The sequence below is a fragment of the Manis javanica genome, chromosome 6 (genome assembly GCF_040802235.1).
Source record: "Manis javanica isolate MJ-LG chromosome 6, MJ_LKY, whole genome shotgun sequence".
NCBI lineage: Eukaryota > Metazoa > Chordata > Mammalia > Pholidota > Manidae > Manis > Manis javanica.
In genome coordinates this window covers 5,932,787-5,949,215 of record NC_133161.1, presented here as the reverse complement: position 1 = coordinate 5,949,215, position 16,429 = coordinate 5,932,787, and the positions used below count along the sequence as shown (strand labels likewise).

The 16,429-nt window shown below is 44.8% G+C and overlaps 2 protein-coding genes across 5 annotated transcripts in view; one reads left to right on the top strand and one right to left on the bottom strand.

The window, feature by feature from the left end:
- REPIN1 (replication initiator 1) overlaps nucleotides 1–16,429 on the top strand; it is a 39,533-nt gene that overhangs the window by 11,889 nt on the left and 11,215 nt on the right. The window lies entirely within an intron of this gene.
- RARRES2 (retinoic acid receptor responder 2) lies at nucleotides 51–3,326 on the bottom strand. Of its 4 annotated transcripts, none has more exons than XM_017661087.3 (6): nucleotides 3,184–3,326; nucleotides 2,110–2,307; nucleotides 1,761–1,865; nucleotides 706–801; nucleotides 333–459; nucleotides 51–165 (listed from the first exon to the last, which is right to left on the bottom strand). In XM_017661087.3, the coding sequence occupies exons 2-5, from the start codon at nucleotides 2,281–2,283 to the stop codon at nucleotides 343–345; spliced, it is 492 nt and encodes a 163-aa protein (XP_017516576.1). In that variant the 5' UTR covers nucleotides 2,284–2,307; nucleotides 3,184–3,326; the 3' UTR covers nucleotides 51–165; nucleotides 333–342. The 4 variants fall into 4 exon arrangements, with proteins under 4 accessions (XP_017516576.1, XP_017516577.1, XP_017516578.1 ...); XM_017661088.3 differs by having other exon boundaries at nucleotides 2,110–2,401; nucleotides 3,184–3,290; XM_017661089.3 differs by lacking the exon at nucleotides 3,184–3,326 and adding an exon at nucleotides 2,518–2,540.

Below are 16,429 nucleotides of genomic sequence, written 5' to 3'. Positions count from 1 at the left end.
TGGGCTCCGGCGGGCAGGGAGGGAGGGAGTGCCAGGGCAGAGAACCCAGCTCAGAGAGCAGTTTTATTAGCTCGGGGATAATGGGACCGTCCTCCCCGTGTACTGGGACAGGAGGGCCGTCTTGCACTGGTCACCTCCCACAGCTGTCCAGGAAGCCGACTGAATCTAGACAAAAAGAAAGTCACTCAGATTTGGGTGAGAGGGTGGCTGTTCTGGTCTTGTTCCCAGCTTTGTCCCCAGGCTCTGCATCTGTTCCCTCCCTGCTCCAGTGCTGGCACAGCCTGCCCCCAGCCCAGGGCTGTCCCTGCACCTGCCCCTCCCTCCCGGCTCACCAGTCCAGCCTCAGCTGCGGGGCAGGGCCTTGATGAAGGCAAACTGTCCCGGGAAGTAGTAGCTGTGGGGGTCCTCGCCAGTTCGCTCCACCCGGCCGCACTGTGCCTCCTGGCGCTCCTCAAGCTCCTGCAGCGCCAGCAGCCGCTCAGCCCTCCACTGCACCCACTGCCACCCCCTAGCCCCTCCTCCCCCTCCCCCTGCCCCCTCCCCTGCCTTGCCCCCCCCCACCCTCCCCCTCCTCCCCTCCCCACCCCTCCTTATCCTCTTGGCTCCTCTGTCCAGGCTTCTGCCACCAGCCTCTCCCACAGGCCCAGCTTAATCCTCACTAGCCGCCTCCCCAGCCTCCGCACTTCCTGCTCTGCTCACTCTTACCTGTTGAACCTGTGTCTGTATGGGGCAGTGGACCATCCGGCCCAGGACTTTATTCTCAGAGTCCAGCTTGATGCAGGCCAGGCATTTCCGCTTCCTCTGTGGAGGGGTGCATAGGGACAGAAAGGAAAAAGGGACGAGGGGAGGCATGTGGCCTCACAAGGGTAGAAGCCAGGGCTGCCTGCCGTGGGATCATTTCTCCTGGCGAGTACTGGAGCTGAGGGCTGAGGGGTCATGCGGGCCAGCTGGTTTCAGGTGCAGCCCACCCTCAACCTGGGAAATTCCGGAAGTCAAACCATCCTGCAGTTTTCAAACTCTGGCACTTGTGTGTGTAGGCGGGACTCCTCCCGAGATGGGCTGTCCCCACTGACTTCCACCCCAGCTACTCTGCTGTCATCAATTGTATCTGCGTGCACTTTCTTGGAATATTTGATTTGAACACAGGGGTCCTGGTATAAAAGTCTGGAAAACTACTGACATAATCTAGTCCCTCCCTTAACAAGTGGAGGGATCTGAGTCCTTCAAAAATACTAGAGTCACAGGGCTCGTGCTTGGAGAGCCCAGACCAGAACCCAGATCCTGCATGCCCAGCCCAGGGATCTCCCTCATAGCAGCTGTTTTGCCCCCAAAGTGGTTGATTATAGTGAAGCCCTGTTATGAATCAGCCAGGGCTGGACCATCACTACTCAAAAACTCACAGAACACAGGGAATTCACCAGGCCTGGGGTGGGGGCCAGACAAAGCCCATACCATGGGCTGTTTCCACCAGTGACCTGAAGCCTGAGACAGGAACTCAGACGGAAGCAGGACCCTCTCTGAAGGACACGTGTCCTCAGAGTGGCCCAGCCCTCCGCCGTCCTGCCTGGACAGACCTCAGCCCACCCGTAACTGTCACAGCCAGGCCCAGACTGAGCCACCTCAGCTTCCAGGGAGGCTGCTCCCATCTCAGGGCTTCCCGCCTCAGAATCTCCTACGAAAGCCCAATTATATATACTTGCACCATGTTCCCCATCTCTCTCACACACAAACACATATGGACATAACATGTCTTCACTCACCCCGTTGGGCTTAACTTTGCACTCAGCTTTCTTCCAGTCTTTCTTCCGGCAGCTTGTCTGCTGGAGCTTGAATTCAAGCCTCACAAAGGTCCCCGCAGGGAAGGGCTGCCAACAGACAGACAGAGCAAGGTCAGCAGCCAGCTGAGTTGGCAGAGCAATTCCTGGATGTGACCTGTCCCTCCTCCCCGCAGCGAAGCAGCTTGTCCAAGTAGGTGGCTGGGGTGGCGGCCTTTCTCTGGGGAGCTCGGTGCTCATGGAACCCCAACACCTTTGTAGCTGCTTCCTAGGAACATAGTGGTCTCTTGGGATGCAGCCCTGACGCCCTCCTCTTTGGGGACATGCCACTAACCGTTTCCATGGCGCTGTCCACACTGATCTCCCGGAAAGCCCACTGCACTGGAGGGTGTTTGTGGAATTCCTCCAGGGCCACCTGCAGGCCCCGGTGCTGGGTGGCTGTGAGCTCGGCCCTGCTCAGGCCCACCGTGCTTAGCCACAGGGCTAGCGGGATCAGCAGCTGCCACATGGCTTCACCGCAGTCACCTTGGCCCTGCGAAGGGTGTGTGTGCAATCCTCAGCTCCTCATGCCAGCCAGCAGCCACCAAAGGCCGGGCCCTTGGTTCAGGGGCATGGCTGGCAAAGCCCTGGGCAAAGGTGGAGAGATGGGATGTGGCCCTTTGCCGAGAATTCCACTGGTATTCCCCAGGCCCCTCTGCTCCTCCCCACCCTGTCCCCCACTGACGCCTGGGTCCTGCTCAACCTGGGTCTGGCCCTGTCCTGCGGACGCTTTTGTCCTCCGGCCGACAGCCTGGAAGCCCCCTGTTGCCCACTCCTGCCTTCCCACCTTTTCTGGCCCATTCTCTCTGCCCACTGCCCCAGGGCCCCTCCCCCGCCCCCAGGCGAACTCGGGACGCCGAGGGGCCGGCCGCGAGGGAGGCGGGCTGCAAGCTGAATATTTTGGGGAGGACGTAAACACGTGGGAGGGGCCCAGAGCAGGGTGGGAACCGGAGGATGCTTAACCCTCCCAGCACTGGGGCTGCTCATTGTCACTGGCCCGACCCCTGACCCCAGAAACTGGGGTCTCGCCTCAGCCCCACTGTGACTCTCCAGGCAGACAGACCCTCCCGCCCTTCCTTTTCTTCTGGGGCCTTCCCCACCACCCCTCTCCCGGCCCTTCTGATCCTGTCCCCCAATCTCTGACCGGAGTCGCCTGAGGGGTGCACCCTCCCGGCAAACTGCCTGCACCCGTGGTCTTAGGACCAGAAAGCTACACATGTGGAAACTGAGGCCCTACAGTGAAGAGATACCGGGGTGCTGCCTTAAAGCAACAGCCCTTGGACAAGTTGGCAAATTCTGCCCTTGGAGCCGCGCCCATTGCCCTCCGCCACCTGCCCAGCTGCCCCCCGCCGCTCGTCTCCTCACCCACCTCCTTTCCCGCGCCCGCGGTCCGACACTCCCTGCCGCTGCCTCTGGGCCAGGCTGTCGGCCTCTGCCCGGCCCTCCCGCGGGTCGGCCCCCATCTCCTCCCACTCCCACCCCCTGGGCTCCCCCTGCTCCCAGCGCCACCGCAGGCTCCTCCCCAAGGCCCTTAGGACCGGCCTCCCGGGCAGCAGGCCCTCCCCTGCCCCCTCCCCGGGCCAAGGAGCCCAAGCGCTCAGCGATCTGGGGATTCGGGCCTGGCCTCTTCTCCTCGGCGTGGACTGCCCTGACCCCACCCCGCCTCCGGGTAGAACTGTCTTTCAATTAGGCCCCTCCTGCTGACCAGTCCACAGCATCTCCAGACGCTCGTTTCAGGAAATCTCAGAAATACAGACATCCTCAAACCAGATGAGCCCTTGAGGAGTCACTGGGTCCTTCCCCCTGTCTCCCAAGCCCTAAAGCCACACTGAGAAGGCAGGTGTCCCCTTTAGAGATGACTCTGGTGCCCCACAACATCTATTGCCAGCCAACATGCCAGTCTTGATCCTGCATGTGTCATCCTTGGTGGTGATAGGCTCAGGGGTCTCCTGCGGGGTATTGGGAGCCTTCAGGTATGGCAGAACGGTGACATTTGCAAGACCAGTGCAGGGTCAGGGAAGACAGTGTTCAGTTCAACCCCTGCATGTCCTGAGCAACACGAACAAGCTCTGGGATTTTGTGTGTCAGTGACGAGAATATCGTGTCTCCAGGTCCAGAGGGTCTCATTTAACTTCCCAAAGCCCTGGGACTTCTGCTTCCTTCTTTGCAAGGTGGGGACCAGAAGCCCTACTCTAAGGAGTCATTCTGAAGGATAAATGAGGAAATATATGAAAGCAACACATGGCCCAGAGTTTGGCACAAGTTTTCTCCCCTTCCCTATCCACTGCCGCCAGGATTCTCAGCAGGGAGCTGAGAGCTTCCTTGGCAATGCGCTCTGGGGGCTTGGCTTCCGTTTAGCCAGTGCTGGTGCCTGGAATCCCATCACATTTCATGCCCAACTGTGGGTTACGGACTATCGTTAAACAGAGATGGGATCTTGTGCTCCAAGAGCTTTAGATGGGTTTGGAGAGACAACATGCGCACACACGACATCTCCCAGCCTGGGACTCCGTGCTGGGGGGGCCCCTGGGGAAGGGTGGCCAGAGAAAACTTCCAGGAAAAGGTGGAACTTGAGCTGAGGAAAGCAGGGAAGTCATCCTGCCTCTGGCAGGGGCTGGAGGGAGGTGTTGGGGGGTGGGAGGTGGGGCTGGTGGGCGTTGAATCAGGCCTGGGTGAGGGAGGCTGGGAGCAGGATGCTGGCAGCTGGCAGCTGGCAAGGAAGGAGAGCAGGACTATGTACAAATACAGTGTAGGTCATGCAGCCAGACAGGATTCCCTTTGGGTGAAGGGAGTGTGAGGTGGGCACCTCAGGTGGGCAGTCCTACTGCAGGCAGTCACAGGTGGGCATGTGTTGGGGCCATTAGTGCACATTCATGAGTTCAGCTGCAGGGGACGTGTCCCAGCCCAGGCAACAGCAATTAGCTAACTAATGACGGGTAACGATCTTCGTGGGCATGGCAGTCAAAAACACAGCTTCACATATCCAAGGTGCTCCAAACCTACTTCAAAGTCTTCCAATAACTGAACTGAGTCCCCAAACCAAATCTTCATGACCACCTGGACAAAACTAGTTCATGTTTTTCAGAAGAACCAATTTGCAAAAGCGTATCAGTTTCGAAACTACACCTGTCCAAGTTAAGTAAGCTCACTAACTCTTGTGTCAACTCAGTAGAATTAACATAAATTCAAAGTCAACTCTAAATTTCTCAATATCAACATGGTAGTCTTCAATTTTTTTCTTGTAAATTTCTTGTCTACTGCTATTAAAATCCTTCACGTATTGATGCATGTGAGAGGAAGTATGTAAAATCCTAATAGTTGATCACTTTTGGTGAAAGATTTAATCTGAAATTCTTCTATTTGTTTGACCCAGTCACTGGTGAGCTTTGCTTTCTTCAGAGTCTCATATTTACCTTGATCGTCAGTACCGTGAAAAGGCACACTGGCACTGTTAATCTCTGATTTTTGAATATTTGGTTAGAATTATCTTTATTTTCAGAAAATCTTGGAGTTAACAGTACAGTAAATCTTAGTAAAGCTCTTCCATGACTCAACCAATGAGGACTGGCAAAGAAAAGATCATCAAATCCATTGTCTTCTATTTCTTTCAACAGTCCCATAAATGTGCAATGTTTCACAGCACTTGCACTTGAATACTGAACAATTTTAACAGCTGTGTGCATGAGTTGCATAGTCTGTTCAGAAAAGTGAGCGCAAATATTTTCAATTTGCATCATATTGTAGAATGAAGAAATATAGGAAACATCAGTCTTTTGTTTAAAAATTCCAGTACCTAAGTCACACCAGCCACATGTCAAATACTCATTATGAACAATGTGTATCTATATATGTTCATAAAAGCACAAGATATTTCTAGAAGGAAAAATAAGAAACTTGTAACAGTGGTTGCCTCTGAGGAGAGGGACTGTGTGGCTGAGGAGAAGGGGAGAGAAGGAAATGGTATACCCTTTGTACTTTTAAAATTTCATGCCATGAGTATGAAATTTTAATTCATCTATTAAAATATAAAAATGACCTTTAAAACTTTTAAAATCACAAAACAAATAGCATTTTTAAAAGCTCCGTCTGGCGGTTGTGCGGAGTGGATGAGAGGGGACAAGTCTAGGTGCAGGTGGACCTCGTCGGAGACAGGTGCAGTTGTCCAGGTGGAAGGCATGTGGCTGGGACAAAAACAGGGCCAGTGAAGACAGAAGAGGAGCCATGTCAGAAATACCTAGAAGGAAACAAGCTTGGTGATAGATCAAATGGGGGCTCAACAGAGAGGGGCATCAGGAGTGAATTCCAGGTGTCTTCCCCAGGAGTTATTGCAAATAATTTCAAGTCTCAGAATTCACACGTTTCTTTTCAAAACCTGGGAAACTCTCTGAATTATGCCTTTGCACAGTTGCTGTCCTGCAGGCTCCTCTGAAATTGTGATTAGATGTACATTACACCTTCTCCCCCTGGCTTCCTCATCTCTCAGCCCCTTTGATACTTTCCATGTTTTATCTCTTTATTTCTACTGCTGCATCCTGGTTAAATTCTTCATAGTTATTTACCAGGTTCACTAATTTCTGCCTCAGTTAGGTGTGACCTGCTTTGAACCACGCTTTAAAATTTTCATTCCATTTAAGCAGTTTTAGACTTTATATTTGCCTCTTTTTCACATCGTCCTCTTCCTTTTTGATGTTCTTTTGTTCCTAAGTCATACCACTGATGGTCTATTTTATGTAAAGGTATTATACTATTTTCAGTAGGAATTTTGAAGTCTTTGCTTTTTTTTCTTCCAGGCCTCACTAATGATGTCCTATTTATTTATTTTCATTTTTACCATTTTAGCCATTTTTACATGCGTAGTTCAATGGCATAAGTACATTCACATTTTGTGCAAGCATGTTCTGGATATTAATCCCTTGTCAGAGATATGATTTCCAAATACTTTCTCCCATTCTGTGGGTTGCTTTTTCACTCTTCATAGTGTCATCTGGTGCACAAACATCTGTCCATCTCCAGAACTTTTGCATCTTCCCCAAATGAAACTCTGTTCCCATTAAACACACTCCTCATTTTCCTCTCTCTCTGGTCCGGGTTCTACTTTCTGTCTCTGTGAATTTGACTGTCCTAGGTACTGCATATAAGTGGAATCATACAACATTTATTCTGTTGTGTCTGGCTTATTTCACTTGATGTAATGTCTTCAAGTCCATCATGTTATAGCACGTGTCAGAATCTCTTTCCTTTTTAAGACTAAATGATATTCCATTGTATGTTTATAGCACATTTTATTCATCCATTCTAACGATGATAGATTTTGGGTTGTTTCCATCTTCTGGCTACTGTGAACAATGCCACTATGAACACTGGTGTACAACTATCTGAGTCCCTACTTTTACTTCTTTGGATATATATCCAGAAGTGGAATTGCTGGATCATATGATAATTCTATGGTTAAGATTTTGCAAAACTGCCATACTGTTTTCCATAGTGGCTGCCTCATTTTACATTCTCACTAGCACTGCACAAGGGTTTCAGTTCTCTAAATCCTCGCTAACACTTGTTATTTTCTGTTTGCCTGTTTGTTTTGGGATCATAGTCAACCTGATAGGTGTGAGGTGGTAACTCATTGCAGTTTTGATTTGCATTCCCCTGATGATTAGTAATGTTGAGCATTTTTTCATGTTCTTATTGGCCATTTGCTTATCTTCTTTGGAGAAATGACAACCCAAGTCCTATGACCATTTTTTAATTTTTGCTTGTTTGTTGTTGAATAGTAGGGGTTATTTATATGTTCTGGATATTAATCCTTTGTCAGAGATATGGTTTCCAAATACTTTCTTCCATTCTGTGGGCTGCACTTTCACTCTGTTCATAGCATCCTTTGATGCTTAAAAGTTTTTAATTTTGATGAAGCCCAGTTTATTTATTGCTCTTGCTGCCTGAGCTTTTGGGGTCATAGTCAAGAAGTCATCACCAAATCCAGTATCATGAAGCTTTCCCCGTATGGTTTCTTCCAAGAGTTGTATAGTTTTAGCTCTTGTGTTTAGGTCTTTGATCCATTTTGAGTTAATTTTTGTTTGTGATGTTAGGTAAGGGTCCAACTTCATTCTGTTGCATGTGGATATCCTGTTTACAGAGCATCATTTGTTGAAAAGACTGCCCTTTCCCATTGAGGAGTCTTGGCACCTCTGTCAAAAGTCATTTGACCATATAGGTGAGGATTTATTTCTGGGCTCTCTATTTTTTGCCATTAGCGTGTATGTCTATATGTGAGTGCCACACTGTTGTGATTACTGAGCTTTTAGTCAGTTTTGAAAACAGGAAGTGTGAGTCCTTCAGCTATGTGTTACTATTTCAAGATTGTTTTGGTTATTCAAGGTCCTTTGAGATTCCATACTAATTTCTGTTTCTGAAAAATGTGTCATTGGGATTTTGATAGAGACTACGTTGAATCTGTAGATCACTTTGGGCAGTACTGACATCTTAACAATCTTAAGTCTTCCAATCCATGAACATGGGATGTGTTTCCATTTATTTATGTCTTCTTTAATTACCTTTAGGAATGTTTTATAGCTTTCATTGTACAAGTCTTTCACCTCCATGGCTAATTCCCAAGTATTTTAGTATTTTTGATGCTATTGTAAGTGGAATTGCTTTTGTAATTTTCCTTTCAGATTGTTTATTGTTAGTGTATAGAAATGAAAATGATTTTTGTGTGCTAACTTCATATCCTGCTACTTTGCTGAATTCAATTGTTAATTCTGAGAGGCTTTTTTGTGTGGAATCTTTAGGGATTTCTACATTTAAGATCATATCATATAAAAACAGTGATAGTTTTTCTTCTACTTTTCCAATTTGGATACCTTTTATTTCTCGTTCTTGCCTAGATGCTGTAGTTAGAACTTCTAGTACTGTGTTGAGTAGAAGTGATAAAAGCAGACCTCCTTGCCTTGTTTCTGATCACAGTGGAAAAAGCTTTCAGGTTTTTGCCATTGAGTATGATGTTAACTGTGAGTTTGTCATATATAGCTTTTATTATGTTGAGATAGTTTCCTTCTATTTATTCCCAGTCTGTTGAATGATTTTATCATGAAAAGATAATGAATTTTTCAAATTCTTTTTGTGGATCAATTGAGATGGTCATGTAGCTTTTTCTTTCATTCTACTAATGTGATTTATTACACTTATTCATTTTCATATGTCAAACCATCCTTGCATTCCAAGAATAAATCTTACTTGGTCATTGTGTATAATCCTTTTAATATGCTGCTGAGTTCTGTTTGCCGATATTTTATTGAGGTTTTTTTTTAAATCAATGTTCATAAGGGATATTGATCTATAGTTTTCTTGTGTCTTTGGCTCTGGTATCAGGGTAATGCTAGCTTCCCAGAAAGAGTTAGAATATGCTCCAATATTTTGGAAAAGCTTGAGGAGGATTTGTATTTGTTCCTTAAGATGTTTGGTAGGAGTAAATTCAAAAGTTTAGGGAGAGGGTTAAATATGGCTACGTGAGAGGTGAGACAGAGGCCTCCTCCTAAAATCACATATAATATGAAAACATAATTAATACAACTAATCCTGAAAGAGCAACAGGAAAGAAGGTTGCAGCAGACTGCATACACCTGGAGAAATGAACAGATCTCGTGGAACACGGTAATGTATCAAAGCCTTGATCTGGCGGGAACCAAGCCCTTCCCCCACCCCAGCTCACCGGCGGGAGGAATAAAAATGGAGTGGGGAGGGAGTGGAGGCCTGGGACTGCTGAACACCTCACTCTGGAGATCTGCTCTGGGAGCACAAACATACACTGCATGGTGCTCTGGTGATTAGGGGTGTTGGAAAGCTAAGACAGGCAGAATACCTGGAAAGACTGAAATTCCAGCTGCTGTGGAAAACAGGGATCCATATCCAGCTGCTCTGGGACAAAAGAAAGGCGGGCAGTCTGAGAGGCTTCCTAAAAGTGAGAGGGCTGCTAAAGGGGCAAGGATTGCACAGAGCTTACTGCTCAGGAGAAAGGACAGGTAGGCAAAATTGTCCAGGTGCACTCTGCCCAGCAGGTTGGGAACTTTCAGGAGCTTCAGGTGCTCCATCCCTATGGCTGTATATGCAGCTCCAAGGCCTCACACTGTGACATGCAGCCTGCTGTGCCTTCCTCCTGACCAGCCTTCCCCTGGCTTACAAACTGGCAGCCCCTGCCCTGGCATTAGGCCAGCCAGAGGGAAGCCCCACCTACAGCAACTACAATTACAAAGCATAGAGGCTTACACCTGTGTGTTCAGCCCACTGGTCCTGGCAGTGGAGACAGGCATAGCAGCCAGGAAGCAGGAAACAGCTCTTTCCTCTCCCCAGACACCAACACTGCTCCCCTATGAACCCTGAAAATGCTCCAGGGGCTGAGCAGCTCAAGAGAGTAGAGCTTCTGGGCAATGGAGGGAACCACATACAAATATGAAACATCAAAGGAACCTAGTTCAAAGCAAAATCATAAAAACACCAGAAAAAGAGTCAAATGAAACTGATCTCATTAATCTTCCTGAAAGAGATTTCAAAATAAAAATCATAAACATGCTCATGGAGGTACAGAAAAATATTCAAGGACTCAGGAACAAATTCTGGTTGGAGATCCAATCATTAAGGAATACCATGGAGGGTTTTAAAAGCATATTAGATATGGTGGAGGAGACAGTAAATTAAACAGAAATTAGAGAAGAGGAATACAAAGAAGCTGAGGCACAGACAGAAAAAAGGATCTCTAAGAATGAAAGAATATTGAGAGAATTGTGTGTCCAATCCAAACAGAACAATATCCATATTTTGGGCTACCAGAAGAAGAAGAGAGAGAAAAAGGGATAGAAAGTGTCTTCAAGGAGGTAATTCCTGAAAACTTCCCCAATCTGGGGAACACACATACACACAATCTGGGGAATCTCCCAACACAAGGGACCCAAAGAAGACAACACCAAGACATATAATAATTAAAATGTCAAAGATCAAGGATAAGGACAGACTATTAAAAGCAGCCAGAGAGAGAAATCAGATCACTACAAAGCAAAGCCCATCATGCTAACATCAGACTTCTCAGCAGAAACTTTACAGGCCAGAAGGGAGTGGCACAATATATATAATGCAATGAAGCAGAAAGGCCTTGAACCAATAATACTCTACCCAGCAAGATTATCATTCAAATTTGAAGGAGGGATTAAACAATTTCCAGATAAGCAAAAGCTGAGAGAATTTATTTGTCTTCCACAAACCATCTCTACAGTGTATTTTGGAGGCAGTGCTATAGAAGGAAGTGTTCCTAAGGCTAAACAGCTGTCACCAGGGGTAATAAAACCATAGTAAAGAAAGTAAAACAATTAATTACTAAGCAAATGCAAAATTAAATCAACTACCCCTGAAGTCAGTGAAGAGATAGACAAAGAGTACAGAATATGATACCTAATATATAAAGAATGGAGAAGGAAGAAAAACGAGGAGAAAAAAAAAAGAACCTTTAGATTGTGTTTGTAACAGCATACTGAGTGAGTTAAGTCAGACTCTTGGACAGTGAGGAAGTCAGCCTTGAACCTTTGGTGACCACTGATCTGAAGCCTGCAGTGGCGGTAAGTACATACCTGTCGATAATCACCCTAAATGTAAATGGTTTGAATGCACCAATCAAAAGACATAGACTCACTGAATGGATAAAAAACAAGACTCATCTATATGCTGCCCACAAGAGACCCACTTCAAATCCAAAGACATACACAGACTGAAAGTAAAGGGTGGAAAAAGATATTTCATGCAACTAATAGGGAGAAAAAAGCAGGAGTTGCAGTACTTGTATCAGACAAAATAGACTTCAAAACAAAGAAAGTCACAAGAGACAAAGAAGGACATTACATAATGATAAAGGGGCCAATCCAACAAGAAGATATAACTATTATAAATATCTATGCACTCAACACAGGAGCACCGACATATGTGAAACAAATACTAACAGAATTAAAGGGGGAAATAGAATGCAATGCATTCATTTTAGGAGGCTTCAACACTCCAAAGGACAGATTAACCAGACAGAAAATAAGTAAAGAGACAGAGGCACTGAACAACGTATTAGAACAGATGGACCTAACAGACATCTACAGAACTCTACACCCAAAAACAACAGGATACAGATTCTTCTCAAGTGCACATGGAACACTTTCAATAATAGATCATATACTAGGCCACAAAAAGAGCATCGGTAAATTCAAAAAGATTGAAATTGTATCAACCAGCTTCTCAGACCACAAAGGTATGAAACTAGAAATAAATTATACAAAGAAAATGAAAAAAATTCCACAAACACATGGAGGCTTCACAACATGCTCCTAAATAACCAATGGATCAATAACCAAATAAAAACAGAGATCAAGCAATATATGGAGACAAATGACAACAATAATTCAACATCACAAAATCTGTGGGATGCAGCAAAGACCATACTAATAGGGAAGTATATTGTAATACAGGCCTCCCTCAGGAAAGAACAATCCCATATGAACAGTCTAAACTCACAATTAACAAAACTAGAAAAAGAAGAACAAATGAGGCCCAAAGTCAGTAGAAGGAGGGACATAATAAAGATTAGAGCATAAATAAATAAAATCAAGAAGAATAAAACAGTAGAAAGAATCAATGAAAGCAAGGGCTGGTTCTCCAAGAAAATAAACAAAATAGATAAACCACTAGCTAGACTTATCAAGAAAAAAGGAGAATCTACACACATAAACAGAATCAGAAATGAGAAAGGAAAAATCACTATGGACACCACAGATGTACAAAGAATTATTAGAGGATACTATGAAAAATTATATACTAACAAACTGGATAACCTAGAAGAAATGGACAACTTTCTATAAAAATGCAACCTTCCAAGGCTGACCCAGAAAGAAACAGAAAATCTGAACACACCAATTACCAGCAATGAAATTGAACTGGTAATAAAAAAACTACCTAAGAACAAAATTCAGGGACAAGATGGCTTCACTGCTGAATTTTATCAAACATTTAGTGAGGCCCTAATACCCATCCTCCTTAAAGTTTCCAAAAAGTAGAAGAGGGAATACTTCCAAACTTATTCTATGAGGCCAGCATCACTCTAATACCAAAACCAGGCAACGACACCACAAAAAAAGAAAATTACAGAGCAATATCCCTGATGAACATAGATGCAAAAATACTCAACAGAATATTAGCAAACTGAGTTAAAAAATATATAAAAAATCATCCACCATGATCAAGTAAGATTTATTCCAGGGATGCAAGGATGGTACAATATTTGAAATCCATCAACATCATCCACCACATCAACAAAAAGAAGGACAAAAGCCACATGATCATCTCCGTAGATGCTGAAAAAGCATTCAACAAAGTTCAACATCCATTCATGATAAAAACTCTCAACAAAATGGGTATAGAGGGCAAGTACCTCAACATAATAAAGGCCATATATGACAAACCTATAGACAACATCATACTTAACAGTAAGAAGCTGAAAGCCTTTCCTTTAAGATTGGGGACAAGACAGGGATGCCTACGGGGTGGTCACTGGGAAGACAGTGTAGCACAGAAAAGGCAAGTAGTGACTCTGTGGCGTCCTACTAGAGTGATGGACAGTGATTGCAATGGGGTGTGTGGGGGTTTTGAAAGTATGGGTGAATGTGTTTTGCTTGGATTTTTGGGTCTCGGGGGTGAATAGCCAAATTTACAATTAGCAGTGCAAAGGCAGAGAGGAATTTTATTGCTAGCTCAAGCTAGGGTCTTAGTTGCATTTGTCATAGAGGAGTTTTGACTAGGACTCTACAAATGTAGCAACCAGATTGTTTTTTCATGTGAAACTTTCATAAGAGTGTATATCAATAATCTTAATAAAAAATAAATAAATAAAATGTTTGGTAGAATTCACCAGTGAAGCCATCTTCATTTCTTTGCTGGGATTTTTATTTTATTACTGACTATATCTCCTTGCTAGTTGTAGACCTATTCAGATTTTCTATTTCTTTGTGATTTAGTCTTGGTAGTTTTTGTGTTTTTAAGACTGTTCATTTCATCTAGGTTAACTGATTTGTTGGCATACAATTGTTCATTGTACTTTTCTATAATACTTTTTATTTCTGTAAAATTGGCAGTAATGTCTCTACTTTTATTTCTGATTTTTATAAAATGAGAAATATTATTGCCCTTATCTTCCATACCTTTTACTGAACTTTTAAATAAAAATCTCAATTATGTTTTTTTAAATATAAAAAAGCCTTTTCCTATTTAAAGGGCGATTCTGCAAATATAGGATTTCTTTTTCAAATGTTCCATTCTGCTCCTTTTTCAGTTTGTGGTTTTGGTCTTTAATATTGGAGGTATTCCTCAAATACCCAATTGAAAGCTTTTGGGGAGTCTGGGGCCTGTCACCTGGTGGGGTGTGATGTAGGATGATCTGGTAATAAACCTGATTTTTTGTTGTTTGAATGATGGATCATTGGTATCATCTATATTGGTATTATCTATGTTGATGTTGTCTGTAGGTCTTTTCTTCCCTGGCCATTCAGTTTTTCCAAAGAAGAGTCCTCTGAGCTTTTGCCTGTGAGTAGAGCCAGGCTGGCTGTGTTCCGGTGCCAAGTGGGGTCACGAGGCTGGAAGCCACCGCTCGCGTGGGGACTTGGACTTTGCCTTCCTGTTCTCAGCTGGGCCTTTGCCCTCACCTGACTCCACTCCTACGGGGTAAAGCCTGCAGTCTCCTGCAGGGGTGGAAGGGTAGGGATGTTCCTCTATATCCCTTGCCTCATCCTTGTCTCTGTGTACCTGGTACTTTCCTGTGCAGAGCCTTCTTGGGGTTCAGTGGATGGAGTCTCCTAATCACTGTAGATGATCCTTGCCCCCCACAACAATTCCTCTCTCCTCTGTCAGTCACCCCCACTCCTTCCCCACCATCTTGTAAAGCATGTCATGCATGTCTAGTCTACTGTTGTCTCTTCTTCCACTTTTTTCTCCTTGTGATTTGTATTTTTTTATTTCTTTACTGTCATTTTAATGAGTTTTGGGAGGGAGTAGGGATAAATACATGTGTGTGAAATCCACCATACTTAATCAGAGTTTATGAGCTACTTAAGAAAAATCACTACATATGTGTGTGTGTGTGTGTGTGTGTGTGCATAGACATAGCTGAAGGCTAGATGTGTGCCCCTAAAATTCATATATTGAAGTCCTAACCCCCAGTACTTGAGAATGTGACTGTGTTTGGAGACAGGGCCTTTAAAGAGGTAATTAAGGTAAAAAGAGGTCATAGGGGTGGACCCCAATCCAGTATGACTGGTGTCCTTATAAGTGGAGATTAGGACACAGAGGAGAAGACAGCACAGCAGGGAGACAGTCATCCGCAAGCCAAGGAAAGAAGAGCTAACTCTGCCGACTGCCTGGCCTTGGACTTCTAGCCTCCAGAATTGTAAGAGAATGAATTTCTGTTGTCCAAGTCACCCTGTGTGTGGTGTGATACTTTGTTAAGGCAGCTCCAGCAAACTTACTCACACCCAGAGGAAATCCTCTCCTAAGGCAGTGCTATGTTCTCAGCCTGATGGTTTGAAAAACCAAGTTTTTGTCTATGTGACGCAATAATCAGGTGCTTTGTAATCAAAAGAACAAGGCTAGGATGGCTAACACTAAGCTGAAAAAAGTAAAAATTGCCTTTTTGGGAATAATAAACGTTTTGAAATTCCTATCATTTATCTCCAAAAAAGGATAAGAAATCAGGATACCATTTTTAATGTTTTAATGTGACAGGAAATGAAACTTGGATTTCAATCAGTGGATACACTTTAACATACTATTAACACTTTAAAATTTATAATTACTCTCTCAAGGAAATTCAGCAAATTAATAAAATGAATTTGCACTTCCATGAAGTGAATTTAAAAAGTCAGCTTCATGACTGCAAAATTTTTCCTTAATCAAAGTGATCAGAAGACAAACGCCCACCTGAAAGTCCCACAGATCCCACCGCGGGCCCTTTAAACCTCTCAGGGATTTACCGCTAGATGGAGATGGTGAGCGTGACCGGGGGCCTTTAAACTTAGTGAGTCCCCCCTTTTTTTCAAATAATGGGGCTGTGGAATTGCTTTTCTTACGTATTTGCAGTAATCTGTGATCACTTTTTGATTCTTGGTTAACCCGAAGAACTTCTTCTCACCCCCTTTGACGCATGGATCATGCCGAGCTGCTGCCGCGTGCGTCTGTTAGAACTGAACCCCAGGGCAGCGCGGGCAGCGCGCGGCGTCTCAGCCAGAGGAAGGCACCCGGGCCGGTTCAGAGGCTGGGAAGTTCAATACTTTTCAAATGTTCTTTTTACAATTGATTTTACGTAGTACATTATTTGTCCAAGGTAGTAATTTAGTAGAATGTTGCTATGTAGTAAATATGTTGTTGTGATTTCTAAAAAATCCAAAAAATAAACCTTAAATCCTGTTAAAAGGAAACTCTCTTCTCCTGTTTTAAGGCAGCAAAGGCAAACCAGTGCCGAGCACCTCGGACTTCCCTGGCCGATTCCAAAGGCACCGCACGTGGCTGTGACCCAGATTTGGTCTTGGAGCTGATTGGAAGGCAGC